This window comes from Muntiacus reevesi, chromosome 6 (assembly GCF_963930625.1).
Source record: "Muntiacus reevesi chromosome 6, mMunRee1.1, whole genome shotgun sequence".
Lineage (NCBI taxonomy): Eukaryota > Metazoa > Chordata > Mammalia > Artiodactyla > Cervidae > Muntiacus > Muntiacus reevesi.
In genome coordinates, this window is record NC_089254.1 from 53,734,216 (window position 1) to 53,753,434 (window position 19,219).

A 19,219-nucleotide genomic window follows, 5' to 3' on the forward strand; every position below is an offset into this window, starting at 1 on the left:
ATTCTTAAACTCTACCATGTATCAGGGTGACGGGGTGTTTTCTACCCAAGCAGATTTCTTGGCCTGGAAATTCTGACTCATTGGGTCACAGAGGAGGCCCTGAAGTTTATGATGATTCTAATGGCAGTGGTCCTCTGTCCAGTTTTTGAGATCTCAGGGTTCAGCTCAGTCCTCCATTCATTCATGTTGAACTAACTGTGGGAACCTCGGGTATTTAATCTCAGATACAGGAGACTGACATGAATAAAGGATACTGAAGGAACAGGTGATTCTGAGATAGAACCACTGGGGAGGCTCCTGGCCCAGTGAGCGGGACTGTGCTGTCTTTTGCTGCTTTTTCTTAATAGAATAATGTGTAACTCAGGCTTCTGAGAGGACCAACCATAGATTCTTTGCATGGGTTGAATTTTCCATCCTCAGTTCTGATAAGCCTTGCTAGTTCTCTCTCAGCCAGAAAGGGCTAGGTTTCTCACAGCCCTACTGGGGGAAAGGGATGAAATTGCTCTACATATAAATTATAATCTGCCCTTTCCTTGATACCAGTGACAAAGTGAGACCATACAGGTCCCCAGTATCTCCCCCCAAGCAAAGAAATGTAAAATGAACCTAGGATCCTGGGTGACTTGGCCTAGCTTCTTTCATCGCAGTGAAGTGAAAGTCGCTCAGCATGTTCGACTCTTTGCGACCCCATGAACTATACAGTCCATGGAATTCTCCAGGCCAGAATACTAGAGTGGGTAGTCTTTCCCTTTTCCAGGGGATCTTCCCAACCCAGGGCTCAAACCCAGGTCTCCTGCACTGCAGGCGGATTCTTTACCAGCTGAGCCACCAGGAAAACCCAACAATACTGGAGTGGGTAACCTATCCCTTCTCCAGAGGATCTTCCCGACTCCGAAATCGAACCAGGGTCTCCTGCATTGCAGGTGGATTCTTTACCAAGTGAGCTATCAGGGAAGCTGGAAAATGTTCTTCTAACACTATCAGCTGTGATTGTCTGATGTGAACTCGCCTGTCACTCCTGCCCAAGTTTCGGTCCCTGGTACTCCTCACAGTAACTCCAGAATTGCTCACAAGCAAGTGATCAGAGGGAAAGCTGGATAGTTTTGCAGTGTTATGATGAGACCGAGCAAAGCACAGTCCTTTGGGCAAGGACGTTGATGGGTTAAACATCAAGGCCAGGAAACCGCTGGAAAACAACGCTACGATGTTACTGAAAAGATCCATGACCATTTTCTAATCCCTCTGGATAATTTTTCTTTCTGCCTTCCAAAACTGATTAAAGATCATTAGTGTATAATATAGTTTTCACTGCAAGTTTCCAGTAGGTAAAAAGGCCAAGGTCCCCCAGAATCAGGCAGGTGACTTGCTCAGAATGGCATTCTCACTACCCCAGACCCTGCACTGGAATGTCCATCTTCTGATGCCTTCTCCATTGCTTTTTCTGCTGTACCACATTTCCTTTCGGCCATCACTTTAAATATTTATCAATGGTGTAGCAACCTCCTTAAAAAAAATAATAAATCTGGCTGCTTTTTCCTGTGCTCACAGCCCTCAGCATCTGGCTCCAAACTGCCCTTCCAGAAGCCTCATCTCTGCTGCAGCCCACTCACCCACTCAGCTCTGGCAGCACGGAGCTCTCCCTCCATCTCCTGCCATGCCCTTTCACAAGCCGCTTGCGTCTCTGCTTCCTGCTGCCTGCCCGCTTCCCCCGCTCTCCGCCTGGCAAACTCCTACTCACTCTTCAAAATTCCGCTCACGTGTCACCTCCTCAGTGAAGCGCGGTCCTCCTCCCACAGGATGCCTCGTGTGCCTGCTCCCTCCTGGTTTCCCAGCACCTGGGCTGTTCCTCTCTCTTCTCCCTGAGCCCTTCTATTTTTTTAAATCTGTGCTGGGTCTTCGTTGCCACTCAGGCTTTTCTCTAATTGCAGCAAACGGGGGCTAGGGCTTCTCATTGCAGTGGCTTCTCGTTGCAGAGCACACTCTAGGGCATGTGGCCTCAGTAGATGCGGTTCCCCAGCTCTAGAACACAGGCTCAGATTTGTTGCACACGTGATTAGTTGCTCCTCAGCATGTGGCATCTTCCCGGATCAGGGATCAAACCTATGTCTCCTGCATTGGCAGGCAGATTCTTTTCCACTGAGATGCCAGGGAAGCCCCCTGAGACCTTCTTGATCTGCTTTGCCCCTCATCAGCAGCAGAGTGCTCTGGCCTCCTGTCACAGGGCTGCTGCCATATTCATCTCACTAGATCTTGGCTGGCACAAAGAAATCCTTCCATTTGTTGTTGTTGTTGAATAAATGGCAGTGTTTCAGGAACCCTGTCAGGTTTACTACACGTGGGAATACGTTTTGTTTAACCAGGAAACATGAGGCGGAAGTGCAGAAGCCTGTGGACAAAAGAGAGACCCGTTGTCAACAGCAGCTCTTACCAAAGGCACCTGTGATTGCATGTGTCATGGGGGTGCTCATCCTGGCCAGAGGGAGGCCCCGCGCTAAGTACAGATCTTCCTGGATCATAGCAGCGCAGATGGCCCAGTAACCGGAGCCATGGGGCAGTCAGGCGTTCTCGTGCGGGGTCCTGGGGCTGCAGTCCAGGTGATGAGGATGTTGCTTTGAGCAGGTCACATGCCTCTCGGGCTTCCCTGGCAGCTCAGCTGGTTAAGGATCTGTCTGTAATGCAGGAGACCCTGGTTCAATTCCTGGGTCGGGAAGATCCCCTGGAGAAGGAACAGGCTACACACTCCAGTATTCTTGCCTGGAGAATCCCCGTGGACAGAGGTGCCTGATGGGCTACAGCCCTTGGGGTCACAAAGAGTCAGACACGACACATGGCTTGGAGGGCTAGTGTCTTTCATCTTTAATACAGAAAGATTAGGCTATGAGATTCCTAAAGCCCTTTCCTTCTTGAGGATTCTGTTATTCTAATCTCATGACGATTAGCTGATACTACATCCCATTCCAAGTAAAAATGGCTAGACCCCCTTGAGGAGTTGAGAAACTTTAAATTAGAAATTTAGAGAAAAAGGAAAGAATCTGATGACCTGTTTTTACATTTTTAAGGTTACTGTCTGAAGTAGATCATGTATTCTGCACAGAAAAAAAGTTTCAGATTATATACAATGAAATTAACGTAAGCTTCAGCATGTCTTACTGAGATAGCTTCCTGAGTGCAAGGAGGTTGCTGAAGCACTGGAATGAATACTAAAGAAAAGCTGACAAAGATTGAGAACTTGGTAAAATTGAATGGCAAACATTAGTCATTGCTCAGTAACTGGAAAGAAGGTAACTTGGGGACTTAATTTGTTTTGTATTTCATAGAGTCTCTGGGTGGAAAGAACATCACTATACTTGGTGCAGAGTTTACCTGGAATTTCCCGCTGGTTTGAAGTGGAGAAGCGTGAAGTGGTAAGGATCAGAGCTTATTCTCAAGTATTGAATACTTGCTCAGCACAGTTGTTCACCTGGAGTCAGGCCATGTATTCACTGCTTCTGCTTTGGACTCCAAGTCCCTGGAAACACTCATAGTAAGCTAGTGAATGTTTGTGATGTTGACTGCTGTGATGAAAGCTGGAAGGGGACCCATTGGCCTAGACCAGCCAGTCTGAGTGATCCCTCCAAAATAGCTCTGACTGCAGTATGTCAACACCTCAGGCCCTTGAGTTAGAGAAACTGGAATTCCAGCTCCCCTAACCACTTCTGGCTATGAGACCTTCACTGTTTATCTTCAGTGGAAGAAAGTTATCTACATTATCTTATTTAATCACCATGTCGAAGCTACAAGGTATGTATGCATTTTTGTTTTGTTATTTGCATTTCTTTATTTTTAGATTTCACATGTAAGTGATAAGTGTTTATCTTTCTTTGACTTATTTCACTAAGTATAATACCCTCTAGGTTCATCTACATTGTTGCAAGTTTAATTCTTTTCAATGACTGAGTAATATTCCATTGTGTGTATGTGTGTGTATATATATGCAATTATATACATCACCTCTATCTTCTCTATCCATTCATCTGTGGATGGACACTTGGGTTGTTTGCATATCTTGGCTGTTGTACACAATGCTGCTATGAACACTGAGGTGCGTGTATCTTTTTGAATTAGTATTTTCTTTCTTTTCTTTTTTTTTTTTTTTTTGCTGTATAGCCAGGAATAAGATTGCTGGATTGTATGGTAATTCTATTTTTAGTTTTTGAGGAACTTCCATCCTATTTTCTAAGGTGAACCAATTTACATTCCCACCAACAGTGTGCTGTGGTTCTCATTTCTCCATGTCCAAGGTACATATTCTTACCCCTCTTTTCATAAGTTTTGACAAGAGGTTAAAAGCCTTTGCCACAGATCCTGTAGCAAGATACTGAAAGAGGATAAACTCAAACCCAGATTTTTCTGACTCCAAAGCCAGGTATGTTTATTTCTTCTAGCCTTATAAGCAGTGTGAGCCCAGTGTCAAGCCCAGCACAGTATCCGACACCCAGTAGGTCCGTGCGGTGACAGTTCACAGAAGGATGCCGCTGCGCTGTTCTCGCTGAGCTCCGATGGAGCAGTCAGCGGGTGTCACTGAGAATGTGGGAATCACAGCAACCAAAGAGCAGTCCAGTTCATTCAGTCACTCAGTCGTGTCTGACGCTTTGCGACCCCATGGACTGCAGCACGCCAGGCCTCCCTGTCCATCACCAACTCCCAGAGTTTACTCAAACTCATGTCCGTTGAGTCAGTGATGCCATCCAACCATCTCATCCTGTCTTCCCCTTGTCCTCCTGCCCTCAATCTTTCCCAGCATCAGGGTCTTTTCTAATGAGTCAGTTCTTCGCATCAGGTGGCCAAACTATTGGAGTTTCAGCTTCAACATCAGTCCTTCCAATGAATATTCAGGACTGATTTCCTTTAGGAGGGACTGGTTGGATCTCCTTGCAGAACCGGTAAAACATGCCCCCTGCTGTGGGAAGGGAGAGAGCGTTTGTGGAACGCAACCATGGAGTGAGAACCCCTCCCCAGCAGTTTTCAAGGCCCCAGCCCCTTGCTGTCAGCCACAGACCTATACCCCCAAGAATCCCCCCTCCCACCCTTGGCATATCCATTATGTCAGGGGCCAGCCCTTTGCCACAGTGCTGATGGAAAAATGTGCCAATCGTGAAAACGTAATGTACCCCTCCCTTTTTTAGGTACCAAGCCTCTGCCAGTGAATCCATAAGAGCAGAGCCCACCCAAATTGTCTCCCAAGAATGGCTTGGCCTACCTGCAGTCTCTCTAAGCATCGAAACCACCCTCAGCTTATTCTGTTCAATCACGCTAGGGATTAATGGCATTTTCATTTTGCAAGGCTAAAAAATTCATACAGCTCTCTTCACAAACTGCACTCCAGCCAGCAGATTACACCAGTGTGGGTGTGTTCTTGTCAAGTCTGACTCAGGGGTCCAAGAGTTGGTTGCTTCCATGGTGGACCCCGTGGCCTCCTGTGGAAGAGGCTGCTGAGTTCAGTGCTCAGAAAGTCTTAATGTTTTGCTTCCTGCTGAATGGCATGGGCCCAAACCACAGGAATGTTCTTAGTCATCCTTGCTGCATTAATGATTCTGAGAGCCTTGTCAGCTACTTACTACCCAGAGCAGTAAATTCTGTGAAGTCTCACCAGTGTGCCTAACCCTAGAAATATTATACACACACACACAGCCTGCTGATAAAAAGCAGCATGCTGATAGTGATTAAGGGAGAGTTGCTTAAACACAGCCTTTCAAATAGCAGCTGCCTACTTTATTAGAATATGCAGTCTTACACTGTCAAACAGAACAAATCCAACTGGGCTGTTTTGTTCCCTGAACACAGCCCACTTGTGACAGCCTCGTGTCCTTCTCTTATCCCCGCTGCCTGGCATATCCCCATCTTGTGTTAGTGTTGTTGGTTTCCTGCTTTAATTGCCAGTGTAGAAGTTCCTGACGATTGGGGCACTTAAGACGTATGTGCCGCACTGAATTGAAATTCCTTTTGGACCTTACCAAACTCTAGAAGATTCTGAGTACCAAAAGATGTTTTCATAAGTTTGGCTCCAAAATTCAACTGTGAATATACCTAACCCAATCTAAGACCCCTTATGATCTTTATCTCACTTAGTATGACTACTCATATACTTGACTACAGAAATATTAACACATTTGATTAAAGGAAACTTCTTCAGACCCTGCCTGAGGATGGTGTAATATACTATAGGTGCCCTATATTACCTTTCTGAAGAACTCAGAAAAATTCTGAGTTCTGATACATCTGGCAGCAAAGATTTCAGATGAGATAATGGGCCTTTATTCCCTAAATCATAACCCCAGAACATTATTGAACATATTATCCCATCTTTTCAAAGATGATAAGCCTCTTTGAACTACTGTTTCCTCAGTAATTGTTTTTAAAACAAAATATTTTTTATTAAAAATAAGCTTATTTAAAAAAAAATAAGCTTATTTAAAACATCTTAAACATGGTGAAAAAGCTATAAAATAGAATATACAGATAATGATATTTTTAAGCCTTACAGATAGTGACAGTATTCCCATGTGCTGTGTGCTATGCTAAGTCGTGTCAGCCGTATCTGACTCTTTGTGATCCTGTATGCTATAGCCTGCAAGCTCTCCTGTCCATGGGATTCTCCAGGCAAGAATACTGGAATAGGTTGCCACGCTCTCCTCCAGGGGATCTTCCCGACCCAGGGGTCAAACTTGCATCTCCTGTGACTCCGGCACTCACAGGAGGGTTCTTTACCACCGGTGCCACCTGGGAAGGCCCAATATCATCACGTGTGTGCTTCGTCGCTCAGTTGTATCTGACTGTAACCTCACGGACTGTGGCCCTCCAGGCTCCTCTGTCCTTGGGATTTTTCAAGAATAAGGGAATGGGTTGTCATTTTCCTCCACCAAGGGATCTTCCCCACCAGGGATTAAACACACCTCCTGTGTCTCCTGCACTGCACGTGGAGTCTTTACCCACTGAGAATATTATCATACTTCGCCATCAGATCCATCAGAAAGTTGTGTGGCTCTAGGTACTTTCAAAATTACCCAGCATCTGAGCCCTGCTCATCTCCCTTCTGATGGCACCATCTAGTGCCTGATTTCTTTTTAACATAATTTATTTTAATTGGAGGCTAATTACTTTAGGGTATTGTGGTGGTTTTTGCCATACATCTAGTGCCTGATTTTGAAGCAGTCTCCGAAGAGGTCACCTGCTTCTGCCTTTCTTCCCTCCCCCTGCTGCAGACACCTCTGTACATAGCAGCCAGTCTCCTTTTTAAAACTAAAGTTACATCATATAAAAATAGAGAAAAGATATAATAAACCTAGTTACCCATTATTTTACTTCAACAGTTATCAAAAAGGCTGATTTTGTGTCATCTACACCTCCCTCCATTCCCTTCTACACTGGATTATTTGGAAGTCAGTCCTAGACACTATGTAAGAATATTTCAGTCTGTATATTAATCAGAAACGTACACACAATAATAAAACCATTATTGTGTGTACGTTTTCCATCTAAAAATTTTAACAGTAATTCCTTGATCACAAAATATCCAGTTTATTCACAATTATCTAATTCTTCATTTTATAGGTTTTTGTTTGCTTTTGTCATCTGTTGTTTGAACCGGGACCCAGATAAGGGCCACACATTCACATTGGTAGAAATACCTCCTAGATCTCATTTGATCTATAGGTCCCCCCAAATTATTTTTTCCTTGCAGCTTTTTTGTTGAAGAAATCAGGTTGTTTATCCTGAAGTATTTCCTTGAGTCTGGATTTTGCAGGCTATGAATCAGTGAGATCATTTAGTGTGTTTCTTTGTTCCTATATTTTTTTGTAAATTGACAGCTATATCTAAAAGCTTGATAAAATGTTTTTTTGTCTTTTATCTTTTGCAAGACTACTTCTCAGGTAGTGTTATATGCTGTGGTTGGCAAGCAGCGCTGATCATTGCCCCTGTCCAGGAATCTATTAGAGGTTACAAAATGGTGATATTTCATCATTCTTTCTTCATTTATTGATTAGAATACTTCTATAGAGAAACATCCCTTCATTGACAATCTGATTACCGTAAGGTATAGGAAAGGAAGTTTAATACTTTTTTGTTTCCTTTGATTTACCAATTTTAAAAATAATAATTTGGTTTCCTAACACCCTATACGGGCTTCCCAGGTGGCACCAGTGGTTAAGAACCTGCCTGTCAATTAAGGAATGTGGATTCAATCCCTGGATCAGGAAGATCCCCTGGAGGAGGGCATGACAACCCGCTCCAGTATTCTTGCTTGGAGAATCCCGTGGACAGAGGAGCCTGGTGGGCTACAGTCCATAGGGTCATAAGAGAGTCGGACATGACTGAAGTGACAACACCCTATAAATAATAAAAAACCAGAGAGGGTTTTATTTTGTTAGCTTTGTTTAGCATCATGGATTTAAACATATTTGTTTTGTTTCAATTGCAATTATTACAATTGCAATTATTACTCATTACTTTTCACATTGTTCCATTTTGCCCATTGAAAGCATTTTCAGGTTGGCTCCTCAGTCCTTTTGACAATATCCAAGTTGTCTTTGTCACTGAGCTAATACACAGGTCAGTTGTCAAATCAAGCACAGGAATCAGCATCAAACTTTACTAACAACTTTTAGGCAGTCAAGAGGCTGGGATGAAGCAGAGAGATATCTGAGACCTCAAGTTTTGTCCTCCACATCCTTTTTCCCATATCACTAATAATTCAGATCTGGAGGCAGAGTCTCTAAGGGAAGTCCACAGAGTTCCTCATACAGAGGGCACACTTGAATCATAATATTTAAATTGTGAATCATTCCAATTTATACTCCAGAGAGTTGTCAGACTTCTCTGGAACATTCTCTAGTGAAGCATGCCTGAGGGACTCTGGGTTTATTTACTGTAAGCAATCTTGTAACTGGGGACTTCCTGCTAAGAGCATTCCATAGATACCATCTCTTCCTCTTAGCAGTTAATCTATATTGAAGCTTTAATTGACAAGAAGATAAGACCTCAATCACCTGCTTTCTTTCCTGTTCCCCAAGGACATCCCTCCAGTAAGGAGAGTGAATTGACAGCCGGCCAGCTGCTTTAATGAAGCCTTCCTTGCTCTCTGGGTAGTCCAGACTCACTTGTGCAATCTTGCCCCAGACCTGAAATCAACCATTTCTTCTATGACTCCTGATTCTTTTCAGTGGTGGATAGTAATTAAAGATCACAATCTGGGACCAATGGAAAATAATTTATTGATAAACATTTCTCCACATTATTCTTTATGCACTTCTTTGACCATCTCCTTAGAATAATTTCACCAACATATAATCAGTAATATTGACTCATGGATCAGCAATGGCATGTATTAATTTATGCCCTGTCTGGAGGAGGTAACTGTTCTTGGGAATAACCATTTTCCCAGCATTCTCTTCAACACAGGGTGCTGTATATTATTTTAAAATTTCCAGATATTAGGCCAAAAATGGTCACAGTAGGGTTGGCTTTTTTTGGCATTTGTTGAGTGCTAGTGAAGATGGTATGTTTTCATATATTAACTCAGTTTTGGTGAATACACTGATTATATTCTTTGTATAGTATTCATCAGTACTTGAGATATATTGATAATTCATCTGAAATATATGTTGGAAATATTTTCCTAGGTTATTATTTGTCTTTTGTCTGTATTTACTATATTTTATTTTGCTCACTTGTAAAATTTCTTCATATTACTAGCATTTAATTTAAAGGGTAAGCATAAATTTTTTAAAAATTGTGATAAAAATCACATACAAGTCACCATAATAACCATTTTTAAATGTATAATACAATGGTATATGCACATTGTTGTGCAATATCCTTTGAGCAGCAATTTCCCTTTTCCCCCATCCCCCAGCATCTGGCAACCACTGTTCTACTTTCTGTTTCCAAGAGGTTTTGTTGACTTTTTAACTTTCAGTTCATCAGAACTCTCAGACTTCTTCTTTGTGAGTTAGCTTTTGTGATCTCAAAACAAAAGCTTAATGTCCTAAATAAATAAAACCCTGTTCCCACCACTCAGGTAAAGAAGCAGCACACTGGCAGTAGCACCTGCTGGCCTCTCGTGCCTCATTTTTCAGTTGCTGCTCCCTCCCTTATCGTAACTTTTAGGTACTCATTCTCTTGCTTTGTTTATTACCTATATTTATCTCTTTAAACAAGTCAGTTTAGTTTACGTGGTTTTAAACTTTATACAGGCATATCCTGGAGATGGTGCAAGTTCAGTTTCAGACTACCACAATAAAGCAAGTCACACGGATTAGTTGATGTCCCAGTGAATATAAAAGTGATGTTCACATTATACTATAGTGTATTAAGTATGTGATAACATTGTCTAAAAACAATGTATATACCTTCAAGAATATGAAAGTACTTTATTCCTAAAAAATGCCACATCAGTTATAATAGTAACATCGAAGACCACTGATCACAGTTCACCATGACAAATATAGTAATGAAAAAGCGTAAAATATTGTGAGAATTACCAGTGTGACACAGAACATGCAGTGAGCAAATGCTGTTGAAAAAAATGATTCCAATAGACTTACTCAAAGGAGGGTGTCAATTTATGAAAAGCCTAGTATCTGTGAAGTACAGCAAAGCAAAGTACAATAAAAAGAGGTACACCTGTGCAATAATGTAATTCTGTATATATTCTAGTGTAACTGCATGTCAGTATGATTTACAATATTAGTCCTTGTTATTACATGTGACTTGTTTTCATTGCTGTATAGTATTCCATTGTATACTACCATATGTTTATGCATTCTTTTCTTGATGGATGTACAGATTTTGGAGATGAGTATGAATATTTTGTACATGTTTCCTAGTATACATGTATACAGATCTTCTACTCCACTTCTCCTCAGATATATGCCTAGGAGTAGAATTACTGGCTCACACAATATATAGATATCTTCATCTTTAATAAATAATCCCAAAGTGATTGAACCAATTTGAACATTCAACAGCAGGAATTAAGAGATTCAGTTCCTCACATTCTCACTTCATTTGCTGCTGTCATACTTATTTTGCCATTCTGGTGAGTGCTTGATAGTATATCAGTGTGGTATTATTTTCCACTTTTTAGATCAAAAATGCAGTTTTGACACTTTTCATATGTCTACTGGTCATTTCGGTTTCTTCCTTCATAAAATGGCTGTGTTTTTTGTCCATATTTAAGTGGGCTGTTTGCCTTTCTCTTAATGGCTTATAAGAGTTCTTTATATATTCTGGACATAGACTGATGATTTTTACATTACAAATATCTTCTCCTACTTTCTGGTTTATCTGTCCTCTTGTATAATGTCTTTTGATAAATGTACATTCTGAATTTTGACATAGTCAAATCATTCTAGTGCTTTTCAGTGTTGGTTTAAGATGATTCAGATGACCTTTAAAAACTATTTTCTTAACCAAGAATAATTTCTCTTCCTTAATAATCCTTAAGCTTAGATTATTATACAGATGAAAGCTTGGCAGACCTTCTCTTCAAAGAGTATGCCAATGTCAGTAACAGTCACAATGCTGTACATTTGAAGAGCAGTTTCATCATTTTCACAATGAGTCTCCCATTAAAACTCAGAGTGGAAAAGTCATTATGATTCTATTTGGCTCTCCTGGAACAAATAGATCCTGCAGCATATCTGATTATCTTATTTTCTATAACTCAAAACTGTGTGCCATCCTGTGCCACCTTATGGTGCTGTTATATATGCATATGGGGTCCAAATGGGCATCTTCCCATTTTCCCAACTGGGCTGAAATCTCCTTGACATCAGAGGATCTGTAAATGCATTTTGTTATCTCCTGTGGTACTTCGCATTAAGTACCTAGAAAGATGCTAAGAATATGCAGGGTCCTTGAACACCTAGCCTTCGAAAGAAAAGGAAAAATAAATTGTAAAATACATAGGCTTGAATTTTGTTTCAAGGATTAAATTGTTTTAGTGCTAATGTATAATCAGTGATTGCTGATTATTCGAACCACGTTTCAGCCAGTGAACATAACCACCTTCTCTTCCCAGGCCTTACAAACAGCTAATTTGTCTTCTATATCCTTGTCTGTTCTATACCTATGGCCCCTGGTAGAGATATTGAGGGGAGCACAGATAATTCAGAATGTGGATAATCTACTTTGTCTTTCTTCTTGAATGTCACAAAATCCAATATATATTTATGCTCATTTGTTCTCAGGTAGAAATGAGTCCTCTGGAAAATGCCATTGAAGTGCTGGAGAATAAGAATCAGCAGCTGAAGACTCTGATTAGTCAGTGTCAGACAAGACAGATGCAGAATATTAATCCCCTAACCATGTGCCTGAATGGAGTTATAGACGCTGCGGTTAATGGTGGAGTTTCCAGGTATCAAGAGGTAAGGATTTGGTATTGTTATGTGAAAGTTTTCATATGTGATTTCTTAAGGTTTCAGAAGTCTTTTTTCAAGATATGCCCATACATCAGCCTGCTGACATAGGGCCACAATCAATACAACCAGATTTCTTTGCTTAATAGAGCAAATGTGTAATCACTGGGGATGCACACTTACTCTGTGTCCCAGAATGTGATATTTTGAGGTTAAAAGTATGTGCATGTGTGTGTTTTCTTGAATAAAAGTAGTGAAGATATCACAATTGTTTAATAAATGGCTACCTAAACCCATTTCCCTAAGCAAAGAGCGATCCTTGGACATAAAAGAATCTAATCTTGTTTGGAAGATGGGGCTACCATCTTGATCATTCTGAGTCTTTAGGCAGCTTATTTTAGGATAGCATGTCATAAGCAGATGCTTTTCTGGAATTCCCTTGCTTTCTCTATGATCCAACAAATATTGGAAATTTGATATCTCATTTCTCTTCCTTTCCTAAACACAGCTTGTAAATCTGGAGGTTCTCGATTCAAGTACTGCTGAAACTTAGCTTGAAGGATTTTGAACATAACCTGACTAGCATGGGAAGTGAGCTCAATTGTCCGGTAGTTTGAACATTCTTTAGCACAACTTGGGCAAACTCTGGGAGACAGTGAAGGACAGGGAGGCCTGGTGTGCTGCAGTCCTTGGGGTCGCAGAGTCGGACACGACTGAGCGACTGAACAACATGATGTCATAAAAGCTTACGGATTTAGATTTGCTGTTTTACCAAAGATACAAAGTTCATGCAATCTCTGATCGCCTGTTAACAATCACCTCCTTGTATTCCCTCTGACCAGCTGCCACACTTTGAATCATTCCATCCAGCCCCCAAAAGTGGTGTATAATAGTGGTATTTCTTTAAAGAAGCCTTAGAAACAATAAGTGTGTCTTCCACTTCCTTTGTAACCCTCTTGAAGTAACCTGACTGCCCTTCTTCTTACCAGGCATTCTTTGTCAAGGAATATATCTTAAGTCACCCCGAAGATGGAGAGAAAATCGCACGGTTAAGAGAGCTGATGCTTGAGCAGGTAAGGGGGGCAGAAGCCCATCACCTTCTCCCTCTCCCATGCACACATGTGTTTGCCTACCCAGGGTCCCATCTACATGGTTTTCTCTGGGTTGGCCAAAAAGTTTGTCCATGTTGTTCCATAAGCTGTGTCAGAAAAGCAAACTTTTTTGGCCAGCCCCATATGTCAGCAATCTTGCAGTCACAGGTTACAGATTCACTTGTCATATATTCCTGACTTGCTAATTTCTACTTTTTCTTCCCACTTAGATGTAGGGGGAAAACGAAAAAATGAGTAGACTATGACAGCCCCTTATAGCAAACATCATGTCAGCCCTTGGCACGTTCTTTGAATACTCAGTCCCTAAAGACTTGATGCCAACTTTTCACTCAAGATTTTGGGGTCGTGTAACTTCAGGCCAACTTAACATGAATGATTCAGTAAATGAATGAATGAGATTTGTACTTAAATGTTAGACTAAGGAAGTGGGCAATCAGTAATAACCTTTGCTTTAAAACAGTATCATGCTGTGCAGACAAAGCCTGTAGATCATATGACATAGACAGATCTATATACAATCTCATCATTTTCAGTTCTACAGAAGCACAGTTGGCTTTGGTTTCTTTGGTTCCATCAAATATGAAGAACCAGGGTGAATAACCTGTTGCTTTCTCTTCCCCTGTTGATAGCTCTTAGCCTGAAAATGGTTTGAAAACCTCTGAGGTGGGAGACATTACGGTGAGAGGCTGGGTCAAATAGAAAATAAATCAATAGGAAACATTTTATATCTATGAAAAATGGAATATGTATGATAAAATGTGACAGAAGCATCTCTTTCCACTTGATAATGCCAAATTAATAAACAAACCATGTTCTGTTGGACTAGGAAATGATGAGGCTGTATCTGGTTTTAGTCCATATTTTATGCTCTGTAGGCTTGGTCCACAAAATTGATACTGAAGGGAGAGAAGTGGCCATGGACCAGGACCGTGGATGGAAGAGTCAGTTGGACAGCTTCTGGAAAAGAGGGATCACTTGAATTTGACCTGAAAGGAAATAGAGGAGAAGTTAAATTCTCATTGTGGCCCTGGGGGATGATGTAGTTGCTAGAAATGAAGTGAGCAGCTTAGGTCATTGAGTACTTAGGATTATGGAATGCCTTTAGCCTTTGTTGATTTTTAATTCTCCCGTGAGCAGTTTGTGTCACCCCAGGATTCTTACCTGCTGTATTCAGTATGACTGAACTCTTTCCCTCAAGTTAAAATCAAAAGGGCTAAAAAGCCTCTCAGTATGCCAGCAAATTTGGAAAACTCAGCAGTGGCCACAGGACTGGAAAAGGTCAATTTTCATTCCAATCCCTAAGAAAGACAATGCCAAAGAATGCTCGAAGTACCGCACAGTTGCACTCATCTCACACACTAGTAAAGTAATGCCCAAAATTCTCCAAGTCAGGCTTCAGCAATACGTGAACCATGAACTTCCAGATGTTCAAGCTGGTTTTAGAAAAGGCAGAGGAACCAGAGATCAAATTGCCAACATCCACTGGATCACTGAAAAAGCAAGAGAGTTCCAGAAAAATCTACTTCTGCTTTATCGAATATGCCAAAGCCTTTGACTGTGTGGATCACAACAAACTGTGGAAAATTTTTAAACAGATCAGAATATCAGGCCACCTGATCTGCCTCTTGAGAAATCTGTATGCTGGTCAAGAAGCAACAGTTAGAACTGGACATGAAACAGACTGGTTCCAAATCGGAAAAGGAATACGTCAAGGCTGTATATTGTCACCCTGCTTATTTAACTCATATGCAGAATACATCATGTGAAATGCCAGGCTGGATGAAGCACAAACTGGAATCAAGATTGCTGGGAGAAATATTAATAACCTCAGATATGCAGATAACACCACCCTTATGGCAGAAAGTGAAAAAGGACTAAAGAGCCTCTTGATGAAAGTGGAAGAGGGGAGTCAAAAAATTGACTTAAAACTCAACATTCAGAAAACTAAGATCATGGCATCCAGTCCCATCACTTCATGGCAAATAGATGGGGAAACAATGGAAATAGTGGCAGACTTTATTTTCTTGGGCTCCAAAATCACTGCAAATGGTGACTCCAGCCATGAAATTAAAAGACACTTGCTCCTTAGAAGAAAAGCTATGACCAACTTAGACAGCATATTAAAAAGCAGAGACATTACTTTGCTGACAAGGTCCATCTAGTCAAAGCTTTGGTTTTTCCAGTAGTCATGTATGGATGTGACAGCTGGACTGTGAAGAAAGCTGAGCACCGATGAATTGATGCTTTTGAACTGTGGTGTTGGAGAAGACTCTTGAGAGTCCCTTGGACAGCAAGGAGATCCAACCAGTCCATCCTAAAGGAAATCAGTCCTGAATATTCATTGGAAGGACTGATGCTGAAGCTAAAACTCCAAAAGTTTGGCCACCTGGTGTGACGAGCTGACTCATTTGAAAAGACCCGATGCTGGGAACAATTGAAGGCAGGAGGAGAAGGGGATGACAGAGGATGAGATGGTTGGATGGCATCACTGACTCAATGGACAAGAGTTTGAGTAGGCTCTGGGAGTTGGAAATGGACAGGGAGGCCTGGCGTGCTGCAGTTCAGGGGATCATAAAGAGTCAGACACAACTGAGCGACTGAACTGACTGAAGAAGTCTCTCAAGAAAAAGGTTGAGGAGCCTTTGTTTTGTCTGCATCATGGGACCCTGTGGAAAGAGCTGTGGCCTAGGAAGCATTAGATCCTACGAAGTCGGGCATGGTATAGCCTTGTGACCTTGGGCGAGTCACATGTCTTTGCAGGACTGTAGGAAGCTGGGAGGGCTGGAGAGCAATGGTCCTCTGGGAAGCGGTTCAGAGACCTGTCTAGTAGACTCGGAGCTGCACAGCCCCAGGGCTCCTTCCAGAAAGGACCTGTGGCCCCACCTGCTGGAAGACACCTTGGCCTCTCAGATCCTCCAGCATTGCCTCTGCTGCAGTGTCACCTAGCCAATGTCCCTAGCTTCCTGGATGACCTGCATCCGGTAACCGGGAAGGAGAGGCCCAGCCTGGCCATTCGGGGCACACACACTGCAGTTGTGACAAATCATGCAAGGCCCCGAGCTGCCCTGGGGTCGGCAAAGGCTTTCAGGCTGCCGTGCCGGTTCAGTTTCCTATTCGGTCAAGTCCCGCTCTGCCCCTGCCTCCCATGGGCAGTGATCCCAGGGGTACTCCCCAGTGAACAGCCCAGTCTCCATGCCGAAGCTGCCTCCAGGAGCACCCAGCCTGCAGCCTCACCTGGACCAAAGGGCTGGCCCTTCGCAGCCAGTCTCAGATGCAGGACCCAGGGCCTGTAGACTCGACTCCTCCCTGCCCACAGAGACCGGGCTTGCCCTTTGGCCTCAGACATACTGCACTTGACATTTATTTCAAGCTGGGTTTTTTTATCTTTATGCAAATGTTACAGGCAGAGTTGCCACCGTTCCGACCCTTAGGGAGGTAGGGATGCTCTCACCCCCCAGCGTCACTCATGTCTGCCCTGAAGCTTTCAAACTGGAAACGTCCCGGGCTGTAGAGATAAAGGACCATCTAGCAGTGATGTGTGATTTGTTTTCCTCTCAGCCTCTGAAATTTGTCCTTTTGACCCCTGTAGCATGGGGCGTTCTTTAAAATGTAGAAGATGTCTTCTACTCCCTTCAAAGGGATTAAGCACTTTTGACCTAGCTGTACAAAGGAAACTTGAATGTTTACATTCATCTCAGTTTAGGTTCTCAGAGCAGGAAACCTTTTTTGAAAATAGGAACTGTTCCGTTTTGCATTATAAAGGAGAAGAAGAAGAAGATTTTTTAATGAAAACAAGAAGCATAGCAACTGTTACAGAATACCCTCTCATTCCTTCCTCCCAGACAGATTCTGAAAATCTGAGAGAGGGAGGGGTAGGGACAGAGGAACTGACGGGAGATAGAAGGGTAACGTGGCTGAGAGAGTGCCAGCCAGAAAAGAGGTCCCGTGGGGAGTACCACGTGGTGCGTGCTAAGCCACTCCAGTCGTGTCCGACTCTTTGTGACCCCATAAACTGTAGCCTGCCAGGCTCCTCTGTCCATGGGATTCTCCAGGCAAGAATGCTGGAATGGATTGCCTTGCCCTCCTCCAGGGGATCGTCCCAACCCAGGAATCGAACCTGTGTCTCTTACATCTCCTGCATTGGCAGGCAGGTTCTTTATCACTAAGGGGAGAACCACCTGACCCTCCTAACAGGGAACTGCATCCCTTGCCCCCTCCTGAGAAGTGCAGGCAGGGGCCAAAGGGATGCTTAACTGTTAAATATGGTTGTTGTTACAGGTTGAAAATACATGGGAAAGAAACTTGGGGTAGTAGGACAGTTAAGTCCTTGGAATCAGACTTAAGTTCAGATTCCCATTTGTCCTTTAGTACATGCAGAATTCTTTTTTTTTTAATTATGTATAATTGCTTTGCAGTGTTGTTAGTTTCTGCTGTCCAGCGGCGCGAATCTGCCACATGTGTATATGTGTTCCCGCGCTCTGGATTCCCCCCCCACCCCCAGCCCTCTGGGTCAATGAGAGCACTGAGCTGAGCCCCCTGTGTTATATGGCACTTCCCACTAGCGAGCTGTCTTACACAGGGCATTATAGTGTATGTCAATGCTATGCTGTCAATCCATCCCACCCTTTCCTGCCCCAACTGTGTCTACCAGTCCATTTGCTACGTCTGCACATGCAGAATTTTCTGATCCTCAGTGTCCTCCGCAGTAAACTAACGATTGCTCCTGTCTTGTCAGATGGGGAGGTTAACAGTAATGCATGCAAAACGCAGGGCACCATGCTTGAATCCCCAGCAGGCACTTAAGGCGGTAGTCACTGATGGGGATTTTTTCCTTCTATTACTCTCAAGGCACAGATTTTGGAATTTGGCTTGGCCGTGCACGAGAAGTTTGTGCCTCAGGATATGAGACCCCTTCACAAGAAGCTGGTCGACCAGTTCTTTGTGATGAAGTCCAGCTTGGGGATTCAGGTATGTACACAAAGGGTCCGCCAGGGGGCAGTCTGACTTCTACCATTTGCTTTTTGTTAGAGGAACCGTGAAGTATACAACAGTGACATCTTTTGGTTTGTCTGCCAAACTGCACCAAAATTTTACCAGAGAGCCCTCAAATATTAAAATTGCATTAACTTCGGTTTACCACACTTAACTTTCATGAAAACAAAAAAGTAAATGAGGGAAGGCTTAATAACTTACATTCCTAAGTGCCTATATAAAGGTTTTATGACCATCAGAATGCACATCTAGTACAACACAGCACCTCTCGAGTGATTCAGCCCTTACCGTTACAATTCTGAAATATTTTCTTTACTACCTCTTTAGGAATTCTCCACTTGTATACAAGCCAGTCCAGTCCATTTTCCTAATGGAAGCCCGCGTGTGTGTAGAAACTCAGCACCTGCTTCCATGAGCCCAGATGGCACCAGGGTAATTCCTCGACGCAGGTAAGTCATATTCTGCATTATCTGACAATTTGGCATTCCCACAAGATGATGCGGAACGATTGTCTCGTTCTTTATGGCACAATTTGTCAAATACGCGGTTTCTTAATGAAATAAGTAACCCTAGAGGCAGCTGCAGACATCTGCCACTGGTAAAACAGCAGCAGCGTGAGAAATAAACTCAGACGTTTGATCACATTGAGGCAAACGGGAGGCGACAAAATGGGATGTATCTATTTTTTTTCCTTTGGTTTTTATACCATGCCAGCAT

The 19,219-nt window shown here is 42.7% G+C and overlaps 1 protein-coding gene across 2 annotated transcripts in view; it reads left to right on the forward strand.

Moving 5' to 3' along the window:
* DOCK4 (dedicator of cytokinesis 4) overlaps positions 1-19,219 on the forward strand; it is a 468,861-nt gene that overhangs the window by 436,040 nt on the left and 13,602 nt on the right. For both annotated transcript variants that reach the window (XM_065939085.1, XM_065939086.1), the window contains exons 41-45: positions 3,318-3,404; positions 12,231-12,407; positions 13,388-13,471; positions 18,359-18,478; positions 18,830-18,951. In XM_065939085.1, the coding sequence (XP_065795157.1) occupies positions 3,318-3,404; positions 12,231-12,407; positions 13,388-13,471; positions 18,359-18,478; positions 18,830-18,951 (590 nt within the window). The remainder of the gene's footprint in view (positions 1-3,317; positions 3,405-12,230; positions 12,408-13,387; positions 13,472-18,358; positions 18,479-18,829; positions 18,952-19,219) is intronic.